Source organism: Branchiostoma belcheri, unplaced genomic scaffold (genome assembly GCF_001625305.1).
Source record: "Branchiostoma belcheri isolate BF01 breed outbred unplaced genomic scaffold, Haploidv18h27 scaffold104, whole genome shotgun sequence".
Taxonomy (NCBI): Eukaryota; Metazoa; Chordata; class Leptocardii; order Amphioxiformes; family Branchiostomatidae; genus Branchiostoma; species Branchiostoma belcheri.
Genome location: NW_017802425.1, coordinates 1,166,432 through 1,178,031, shown reverse-complemented (window position 1 = coordinate 1,178,031; position 11,600 = coordinate 1,166,432). Strand labels below are relative to the sequence as shown.

General features: G+C 46.9%; 1 protein-coding gene across 1 annotated transcript; it reads right to left on the bottom strand.

The window, feature by feature from the left end:
- Positions 1 to 3,145: 3,145 nt before the first annotated feature.
- On the bottom strand, positions 3,146 to 11,600 carry LOC109475888 (dimethylglycine dehydrogenase, mitochondrial-like). Its single transcript, XM_019776709.1, has 16 exons — positions 11,500 to 11,600; positions 10,156 to 10,324; positions 9,678 to 9,776; positions 8,946 to 9,110; positions 8,335 to 8,539; positions 7,675 to 7,923; positions 7,105 to 7,309; positions 6,603 to 6,701; positions 6,245 to 6,423; positions 5,836 to 6,053; positions 5,006 to 5,139; positions 4,488 to 4,705; positions 4,037 to 4,194; positions 3,824 to 3,883; positions 3,581 to 3,721; positions 3,146 to 3,454 (listed from the first exon to the last, which is right to left on the bottom strand). Exons 1-16 carry the CDS (start codon positions 11,598 to 11,600, stop codon positions 3,257 to 3,259), a joined length of 2,598 nt encoding a protein of 865 aa, XP_019632268.1. The 3' UTR covers positions 3,146 to 3,256.

The window sequence follows — 11,600 nt, the reverse complement described above, 5'->3', positions numbered from 1 at the left end:
GGAAGCAAAATTTTCACGGCCTGAGAAAAATGGACATGTTCACGGAACTATATATTCACGGTGGTGACAGTTGCAGGAAAAGAAAGTCCAGGAATTATTTCCTAACTGTAATGATAAGTTCACAATACAGAGGTGACAGTGAAAACCGTGAACATTGACCCCCCGCTTGCGTTGCGGTACAGTGAAAAAAATCGGGAATTACAGCAATCAATTTACTGAGTATGTTTGCTTAGTTTCCAGATGTTTTGTACTTGTAGTTTTTAAATGAACGAAAACCGATGCGCGCACAGATTGTTACTTTTGTGACAACATCAAAGTGATTTTGGTTTGTATGTTAGAAAAATACAAAAGACTAACATTCGAAGTTATTGAAATTCTTGAGTAAGAACAATCAGTTTTGGAATGTTAAAAGCAAAGCAATGGATATTAAAACGAAAATGTTAAAATTAAATGTTGAAATTGTTAAAATGTAAAATGGTTAAAATGGTTAAAATTGTTGAAATTGTTAAAAATGTTAAAATTGTTAAAAATTGTAAAAAGGGTAATTAAAAATATCCAGTGTACCGGGGTTCGAACTCGTAATGTCTGGACTTGCAGCCCTGCGCGTTACCAACCGAGCTATCTGGACACGTTTCCATTACTCTCTGCATTGTATGTCATATAAAGTGAACAACATGGCGGTAACGATCGCTTCAAGTACTAGTAAGGGACTTTCTAGGAGATTTCCTTCTTTATCAGGTTCGCTTTTGAACCACCGGTACCTTGATGTAACGTAACTATCAATCCGGCTAGCAGAAGCCGCCGGCTCCCTGTCCAATCTTTGAAAACTGTCGGGCATGCAAGCCCTCAACGCTCGCTTTAGGAAAATTTGCCAGGAAGCCGTCTTGTGATGTTCTCAGCAACAACAACAAATGGACGCCTGTACACTCTACAATTTTGGTGATTCTTCAGAAATCGATAACAGAATATATAATACTAGTCGGTGAAGATTGTGGAAAATTGTTGATCTACCGTGGCGCGCGCGCGTGCGCGTGCGCCGACGATACACATTACGTACCGTTGTTTACAGTACTCGCGGGGCGCAGGTCATTGACCTCCCGCTTGCGTTGTTCCAACAGAGAAGAGCAAAATATCTCCCAGTTTTTGCGTCAGATTTTCAGTGTTTGTTAAAATCATATACAGGCATCCATGCAGCTATAATTCTTCCAACTAGTTCGTAGTTAGGTGAAATGTTTATAGGAATCACACGAATCGGTATCCAATATCAGAGTATCATGGCCCACGGCCGAGACCGCGTGGACCAGCTGCGCTGGTACGTGAAAATGGTAGTAAATAAATTAATTAGCCAACAGCCAATCAACAGCCACATCTGCAAACATGACCACACCTGCTTGTATGCCCATATTTGGGCCTTCCCCCGAATTCCTTTCTTATTACGTCACGCGCGTACGCCCCCACAGTACTTTCCTATGGGGACCACTAAGAAGCAAATAAAACGATTGTAAAAGCTTGTATCAAAAAAATTTAAAAAACGCCTAAGGGTATTTACCCACTCTACCTCTATACGAAATTACAGGTAATTTCGCCCAAAAATGAAGGAGTTGAATCAATTTAAAGAAGTGGCAGGAGGAGGAGGAGAAGGAGGAGAAACATCAGAAAAAGCAATATGGGTTCACCACCACTTCGTGGTGTGGTGAACCCATAAAAATGCATGTAGTAGTAAATGTCTATACATTCACAGAACTTAAAGGCCCGGTCACACTGGGCGAACTTTGCCGGAGCGTTCCTTGAACGGTAGGGACGGGGTCCGAATTTCGACAACGCTCGTCACCGCTCCGACACCTCTATACCAACGCCAAACCAAAGTTCATTGCCGACATGGATCGCTGCTTCAACGCCCGACACCGTTCCAGCAACCCCGTGTCCGTAAAACGCTTGCAACCGCTCCAGCAAAGTTTGTGCAACGTTTAATCGCCGCCCGGGCAACGCTGGCGAAGAAGCGGTGGTCCAGCGTTCAAGATTTCTGCGTTGGCCTAGCGGACCCAAGCGTCCACGAACTTGCGTCTAGCGATGCCAAACTTTGACTGGGCGTTGGTGGAGCGGGGGGTGAACTTTACCGGGGCGGAAAATTGCCCCCTAGCCCTCCTCACCGCTCGCAATATTTTGTGCAGCTCAAAACTTTCGGAGCGGTAGGAGGGCCCCTCCAGAAACATCAGCGGTGGCCGGGTGTACACGGCGTTGCTTTAACGGGGGCCAACTTCTGTTTTAAGCCCCGGTCACACTGGGCGAACTTTGCTGGAGCGTTCCTTGAACGGTGAATAAAATTCATCACCGCTCGAAACCGCTCACCACCGTTAAACGGAAGTTGGCCCCCGTTAAAGCAACGCCGTGTACGCCCGGCCACCGCTGATGTTTCTGGAGGGGCCCTCCTACCGCTCCGAAAGTTTTGGGCTGCACAAAATATTGCGAGCGGTGAGGAGGGGGCAATTTTCCGCCCCGGCAAAGTTCACACCCGCTCCACCAACGCCCAGTCAAAGTTTGGCATCGCTAGACGCAAGTTCGTGGACGCTTGGGTCCGCTAGGCCAACGCAGAAATCTTGAACGCTGGACCACCGCTGCTTCGCCAGCGTTAACGTTGCCCGGGCGGCGATTAAACGTTGCACAAACTTTGCTGGAGCGGTTGCAAGCGTTTTACGAGCTTGCTGGAACGGTGTCGGGCGTTGAAGCAGCGATCCATGTCGGCAATGAACTTTGGTTTGGCGTTGGTATAGAGGTGTCGGAGCGGTGACGAGCGTTGTCGAAATTCGGACCCCGTCCCTACCGTTCAAGGAACGCTCCAGCAAAGTTCGCCCAGTGTGACCGGGCCTTAAACCGTATGCGCAGAACGCCGCTATACCAATGCTCGCGTCATCGCTAAACTAACGCTCGCCACCGCTAAACCAACGCTAAAGCAACGCCGGCTTCAGCGGTGCACCGCTAAGCCAACGCCCGTGTTTTCATTTCCCCCCCACATTTTGGGCGCGGTGACGAGCGTTGTCGAAATTCGGCCCCCGTCCCTACCGTTCAAGGAACGCTCCGGCAAAGTTCGCCCAGTGTGACCGGGGCTAAAATACCAATATAGAACGTGGGTTCTACAACTACTCTAATACATAGGGTTGACTTCTTCTAATCTCTTGGTGATGAGATGGGCCTGATTAAATTGAGGTCGTAACTGGTCGTGTCCGGATCCAGGAATCTTTTACTTTACTGTCCCCTATCAGCTTCTGTCTGGAGACCACTGACCATATGCAAATAGATCTAGCGGCTCCTGCTGCACCGTTGCTGGGCGGCGGCTCCCTAGCAACTCTACCTGCACCACAGTTCCCGGTTGGGCGAGATGTGGCGGGACGTAGGCGTAGGCTAGGGACTCCTGTACCCGGTAACCGTACGCTCCGGAGGTCGTGAACCCAACCACCTGGTAAACAGCAGATGGATGACTTAAATAAGAGACCAGTCCCCGATGAAGATGACAGATGACTCAAACGGAATGCAAGTTTTGAATGAAGTGAAGAAAAAGGCTGGTGATGACGGGGATACTGACCTCCCCCTGGTGCCAGATGGTCTCGTTCCCCTCAGCATCAGGACCGTCCTCCTCCACCTCCACAGTCAGACACACCAGCTTCCGGGTCAGACCCTCCTGCTGCAGCTGCTGCAAGGCCGCCTTACCGATGAAGTCTGTAGGCTGGACACGGTACAAAAACGCACCACAGTACATCGTAACATGGCTGTATACGTACAAGGTACTACAACAACAACTCAACAACTGTTTTGCTTTGATACTTACCTTGTTTATTTTGATGAAGGAACCAAGACCTGCTTCTAGAGGATTGTTATCCACTGTCATCTGAAATGACCGAAGACATGCCCAATAAGCAATTGTGACGGTCAACCGAGAGAAAAAAAACATCGTATTATTTAAAAAAAAAACACGTACACACACACAAAAAAAAAACAAAGACGGTGTGAGTTGTCGACACACGTTTCAGTTGTTCCTTACCTCAGCCCCCCAGCCCCTGAAGCCCTTCTCCAGCCTGAGGGAGCCCATGGCGTAGGTGCCGAAGTCACCCAGCCCAAACTCCTGTCCTGCCGACATCAGGACCTCATACAGCCGGGCTGTGTCCTCTCTGGCATGGTACAACTCCCAGCCCAGCTCACCTTGCAACAGAAGATGATCGTTTTTAAACAGTAGTTGTAGGTTAGCTTTATTATTGTTTCCACCCACAGAGAAATTTCCCAGAAATACATGAAAAGGTTTTTCAACACAACTTTGGTCTGAAACGTTCCAGGCAAGGGATCTAGACCGTTATGCTGTAATCATTATTTCCCTGTGATATAGTGTAGAACGTTATATTCAGCGGGTGCGTAGAGGAAATGCGACGAAACTGCCGGCAAATCTGATAATTTATCTATCTAATTCCTGGCAGGTATATCATATTTATTTGTTTCACCTGTGTACGATATCCTAACGGCTCTGACGTGAACCCCACCCAGACTGAGCTGTTGACAGCTGAGGAACTTGAACCCCTCCTTGCTCAGGTCATGTGAGGTCAGTTTTGCCAGGACCCTCCTGGACCGAGGACCTGCGATACCGAGCACGCCCATGTCGTCAGTGACGTTGGTAATGACGACGTCGTAGCCGCACTTCCATGCATGGTCCTCTATCCATCTGTGGGAAAGAACTCGGCTGTCTTCATATTATTCCTTCACGTAAAGAATTCAAAGTGATTATACATTCCGCACGCAAACTTTAAAGATTTTGCAGCCTGCCAGGTTTGAGGATTTTCACCATGGTAAGAACTGGCGTGTTAGAGTATATCAGTGAAAACTGGGCCATTCTTTTTGTATGATTGCCACCTTGTTATTATTAATTATTAGCATTACTATTATTACAGCAATATTCCAAGTAGGTGTACAGGATGGAATTTGGTATGTACCAAATGGGTTCTTATAGCCCCTGAAGATTTACCTGAGATCATGCAGCTCGGAGCCTGAACCCGTGACGAGGAAGAATTGGTCCTCTCCAAGTCTGGTTACCGTCATCTCCGCATAGACGCCCCCACAGGGGGTCAACATGTGGCTGACACGCGTTCTCCCAACCTGCTGCAAACACAGTTCGAGTACTCGAGTACGATTTAAAGTAAAGAAAAGACAGCACTTAAAGATTTGCTCAAAGTTCTTTCATGAAGCTAGGCAGCACATAATGTCTCCTCGATGTCTTTACACCCAAGTAGTCATCTTTGTGGTATGGTTCGCCTGATGGTTCATGCGTTTGCAAGACAGACGAGGATGTGCGGGAAGCTGTGTAGATGATTGTCGGAACCACTATATTAGCAACCGTCAAGAGACGCAAGCTGCAGTGGTACGGCCACGTTACACGACATGACAACTAGGCAAATACAATCCTGCAGGGCACACTGGAAGGAGGACGCCGTCGGTGACGACAGAGAAAGTCCTGGCAGGACAACATAACAGAGTGGACGTTGCTGAACCCGTCCGAAAGGCTGACCGCTACAAGAGACAGAGAAGTCTGGAGACAGTTGTCCATCCTCTCGTCTGCCTTGTCCCCCCCCCCCCCCAACGCCCAACCACCAGGAGGTCAAGGGACAAGGTAGGTAGGATGTGCCTACCCTTTCTCATTAGACTAAATATTTTCAACAGAACCAGAAGATTACTGTTACTGATTCAGTTATAGACCACTTGAACGTATCTCAAGGGTCTACTTTCACATTTACAAAGTAAGAGGGTCTACATAAGTACGTCTGTATGCATGAATCTATATCGGAATTCTCACTTCACCTGGGGTAAATTGTTCGCGAACAAGTAGTCCAGCAACCTGGCCGCATCCGGACCGCCGACTTCAAACTTTCCGAACGGTGTCAGGTCAATGACCCCAGCCTTGGATAGAACCAGTTCGCACTCCCTCCCGACCGGATAGAACCAGTTGGTGCGTCTGAAGCTGGGACGGTAGCCGGGGGTGTCACCTTCTTTAGCAAACCAGTTGGGCTGCTCCCAACCTGTAATTGTACAAGCACAGGCTAGGCACAGAACCATTTTGTTACATACAGATGTTGACAGTAGAGTTCAAATATCTGTAAGGCTAGTTTACAGAACTAAACCATGCCATACATCATACAACAAAATGACAAAGAAGCCACATCTAAATACTTAAATACTGATTTTCATCGTGATCAGCTGTACATGTTACCCGAGTGGAAGCCCATTTCTGCGCGCTTGTCCAGGAGAGCCTGGTAGATGCCGCTCACACGTGTCGTCGGTCGCCCGGCGGGACGTTCTTCCTTCGGCCAGATGATGATGTTGTTGAACCCAAATGATTCTCTACATCTCGTCGCAACGAAGTTCCTGTTGCACCACGACTCACTAAACCTGCAAGACATTGCATCATAGGATCAAGAAAGACACTGGCACCTATACAACTACAACATTGGCCAAGCATCATAGCTTCGTTCAAGTGTGTATCAACCGTCTGCCAGACACATCCAAAGCAAACATACATGGGAAAGGTTCGAAATAAGAAAATGGATCTATATATTTGTTAATCTTACCTATTAGGATCCGTTTCTATGAGGTCGTATGGCGGTTCCCCGTTCATGATCCAGTGAGTGAGGTATTTTCCTAAACCTCCACTGTGTATTAATCCGTCGCTGTGAAGACAAATACGAATAAGAAAAACGTTTTTTTTATTTTAGTCCCGAAAAAATAGGGTCGGTAGATAGAGATTTTTTAAAGATTTCTTTTTTAGACTGTGATCTAGCTAACAATGTACAACTGACATTAACCCCCGTTTATTCAATAAAGATTTGCCTCTGAAAGTGCGGAGAGTTTGAAGTTCAGATGCTAAATCGAAATTTTTATGGCCTTGTCCATGTTCGACTCCTCAAAACTAATACTACGGTCGGTGAGTTTTTGCTTGGGTTGGCCGGGAAAGTAGAAACACATTTTATTTCTTAGGTCATAGCATTTGATTGATGATGGTGTGTATTCAACGATAACCGATATCAACCAAAGACGGAAAACAAGCAAACAAACAAACAAACAAAAACATACAAGACGCCCGCAGCCAGCCAGTAGTTGCGCAGCCCCGGTGCCATGAACGGCCCGACCAGCGGCAGGTGGTCCGGGGTGCAGGTGATGGGCCCGCACACGTCCCGGGTGATGTCCGCGTCTCGCACCGCGGGAATCATCTCCATGGCCGCCTCCAGGTACTCCGAGATCCTGTCCAGGTCCGAGTCGAAAAACTCCTTTCCAAAACCTGTTGAAGGGAGGGGAGGTCGGGATCTAGATCTAGGAGTCTAAAGAGTCTCTTTGACGACGAGCTCAAATGAATTATAGACAGGGATGTTATCATTTGATGGTCTAGTTTTACAACTTTATATAGTCTTCCAAGCCTAACACATAACTGTTACAATGTACTTATCTTAATTAGAGCAATGACGGTTTGTTTTTCGCGGAAGCCTGATCAATTTACATGTCACGTGTTTCTAGCTTTTAACAAGTTTGGTTTATAAAGATTTTTGACTAGTATTTACTAGACAGTAGTAGTTATTAAAAGAATTACACAAAGTACAGGTCCTTCGTGAGGAAAGGGTGATCTCCGGATTCCAACCATAGACGCACCTGGAGGAACCCCGTCGCTCACCCAGTGGTTCTGCATCTTCATCAGCTCTGCCCTCTCGTACGGACCGATGATGAGTCCGTCCCGCTCCTGTCGCGCGTAGTAGGACCCCTCCAGGTCCCGGATGACGGGCAGTTCCGTCTCCCTGGCCTGGACCTCGGGGATGGGTCCCGTCACGACGTACATGTGCTGCACGGTGACGAGAGGCAGCTCCAGGCCGCACAGCCGACCGATCTCATGAGCCCAGAAACCTGAAAGGTAAGAAGGATATAGTACGTTTCTCAGTGATGTATGACAGACAGTTGTGGCGAGCTAACTTTGTATGCTCCACCTCTACGGAGGATGAATGATGATGATGATGATGAGTACGTTTTAAGCTTGTAGATTTGAACTAACATTTTCAATAATGCAGTGCTTGTATCTTGTCTTGACTTAGCAGAATTCGATATGTCTGTGGTATGAAGGATATCGTATTGAGCTCGTGATAACTAGCATTTTTGGCAATGTCGTGCTTCTATTATTGTGAGATTTTTCAGCGTTTCCTATGTCTGTGGCTTTCAAATCAAGATAATTCAAACAATATACACCATGAGCAGTATCAGTTGCTATGGGGGAAGAAATAGAATTAAAACTAAATACATGTATCAGTTTCGCACTCGTACCAGCAGCATTGACCACCCTCTGTGTGTGGATGGTGCCGTGTTGCGTGTCCACGTTCCAGCTGCCATCACTGCGCATGCTCATCCCAGTCACCCCAGCCTGTTGGTAAATGTCTGCCCCGTACATCCGGGCACCGATGGCATAAGCCTGGGTGAGCGAGTAGGGGTCGATGTGTCCGTCCCCGGGATTGTGTAGGCCCATCAGTACCTAGGACAGACAAAAATAGCGTCACATTCGACTTATCCAGGTCTGGTTGGCCATCTATACTTAAAGAAAGGCAAGAATAGTGGTCCCAGGATGTTTCCTTGGGGAACCCACGACAAATCCCTGACTGCCTATGTTGAATGTTTCTATCCAATATATCCAATAACTCTAGTAACAAGGGCCCTGTGAATCTCATGTGTGAGGTGTATCTTACCTTCTGAATTTGAATCTGAGTCGGTTATAACTGTATAACTGATGTTCGGCGTAACACACCAGCTTCGCAGGCACGCGGCTGTGCTTCGAATTCAGTCTAACTGTTGTATAAATAGAAGATGACTTGACTGAACAGAACAGAACAGAACAGAACAGATCAGATCTGACCGTTCTTGTGAAAATAATTTGACCGTACCTTATCCATGTTGAGAAGAGGGTGCATCTGGTGTACTTCCTCCGGTGTCAGCATCCACTGTGGAGCCTTGTTCCAGCCCTGCCTCTGCATCTGGTACCGGAACTCGTCCACCCGCTCAGGAGTGGAGGCCAGCCGGATGGTTCCAGGGCCATGGAAGCCCACGTCCTGTCAGAAGCCACAATAGTTTTCACGTAACGTCACTGGGACATCAACACAGGGCAGCTATTTGCATTTCAGTAAACTGTAGTTCAAGCGTTTTCGGACATCTAGAGATCCTCTGATCCTACCGGTACCGAGTAACCCCCAAAAGAAGAGAATGCTAGAAGGATGCTGACGGAACTGCCTATAAAACACAAACATGTTGTGTACAATTGAACACCGATCTATTGAAATGCGCACAATAAACATGGTGGTCTGCGCCTTCATCGAAATGGAAAGTGTTCTAAATGTTCTAGTTGTTGTCAGGTCACCATGGCACCATGTCGTAACGTCTTATGGTAAAAAAATAACATGTTTGATGAAGCCCAAGCGATGCCACGTGCTAACGGTTAACATTTGATATGTCTTTTCATGAGTCATGTCGCAAAGCTGCAGATCACCAGGGCTGGCGAGATTTCTTCCTTAGAATCACAGTCTGCGCTGTCTAACTGAATGGCGCTACAACAAGATAGCATCGCCTATATGTGACTGTCGTTGTCAATGCTGATAATGAACTGCACAGCCAGTGCTTACCTTGCCCGTTTCTCGCTCCACCTCTTTGAAAACATTAAAGCTGTCCCAATGGACTTTTTTCATGTTGATGCCTGGGTTGTAGTACGTGGTGAGGCCAGCCTGGAATAGATCATATCCTATCTTTATAGTCATCACGGCACCTACTTCTGGTCAGCTTAGATAACAGATTCTTGAACATTTTTAAACATTTGAGTTGTGAGTTGAACATAAGTTAGAATCGTAACATATTACCGGTTTATCACATGCCATGAATCAGATATAGCGTCCGTGAGTTCTGGTGAAAAAACTGTTCATATCGGGTTCAAAGGTTTGGTGCTGTTTTGTACTTTGCAAAATATTGGTTTCCTCACGTATGGATGAAAGCTTTTGCGCCCAACGTTTCAGCTTCCGAACTTGTCTTAAATGATACTGGCACTTTTGCACTTATCATCGATATCACAAACACTGATTTGCAACAATCATCTTTCAAAAATGTTACCGCATGCCATGTTGACCCAGCGGTCAGCTCTGTCTTCTCCAGCAGCACCACGTCCTTCTGTCCGGCCTTAGCCAGACAGTAGGCCAGCCCCGTGCCGACCACCCCACCCCCGATGATCACCGTGTCCGCCTCGTCCTTCAGTCTCCTGCTGATGGGCCCGGACGTCGGCCTGTGGAGGGAACGGTACCGTTTGGATACACGAAATCAAACCTACTCAGTAATGCCACCCTGGGACTGAGGTAAAGTGGTCGTCTCGGACAGGTGGCCTTCTTGTGCAGTTCACTAAGTGCTTGCGCCTATAGCAAGAGAATTCGGACCGGGAAAAGGCTTGTGAAGGTGGCCGCTTGTCCAGGTTGAACTGTATCTGAGGTCTTGGCATTGTATTTTTATTTGTATTGTATGTCCAAATGTCAAAATTTCTCTTAATGTGTACAATAAGTCCAGACAGCGCCCGGATGGGGTTGGTCTTCATGGACCAAGCAGATGTTGGCAGGGACTGGAAGACAATTCGATGTTGTGTGACCACCCTAACGTATTCCGTCCCGATATCTGCTTTGAGTTAAGTGTGCACAATCGGGTGACATGAAGTATAGGAACTACAGTTCTTAAATTTAAGCTTTGCTCCAATACAATAGAAACACTCACCATGATTCTCAGTCAATCTCATCGACCTTCGTCAGATCACTGATTCACTGAGCGGATCAGTGCAGTGAATTAGCGCATTGAATTAGTCATCTGACGGAGGTCGACAAGATGAACGAAAATTCATGATGAGTGTCTCTGTTGTGTTGAAACAAAGCTTAACTTTCACAACCAAGTATAGGAATTGTTTCGTAAAGTATAGCCGGGACTGCGGCGCAGTCATTCGCGTTACAACTGTTTCCAATACGTAACCGTGTTGTACCTGGGCATGTTTATGTTTACATCACCTCATCCGTAAGCTTTCTGAATGCCAAAGATCTCATATTACCTTGGGTCGGGAGGTGAGAGGCTTTATTTTAGTCACTGTGGGATCTCTGATGAACCTTCTTGGATAAGTATGTACTTAATACAAAGTTTCCTCATGGTATAGCAACACACTGATATAGCATACGTCGGTACGATAGTGCGCTGTCACTGTGTTAGCAAAAAATGACAAGAAGGCACTTAAACCAAACGTGACCTGGTGTGACCTTAACTAGTGACCTGGGGCTTTGAATGTCTACAAAAAATCGCGAAGACAGGTCTAGCCGGTTTTGTTACACTTTGCTATATCAATCCAGCAAGCTACTTGTGCTATGTATGATCCACTCTTAGAGTTAAAACGCCAACAACGCAAAAGGCGTGACGCCACGAACTACACACCTGTCATTCTTCTGGCTTACTGCGTCCAGGTGAAACGTCGTGGATCGCCAGGATAGTAACCGGGACACACCTGCACACCTGGCCTTCACAACATTCGCCAT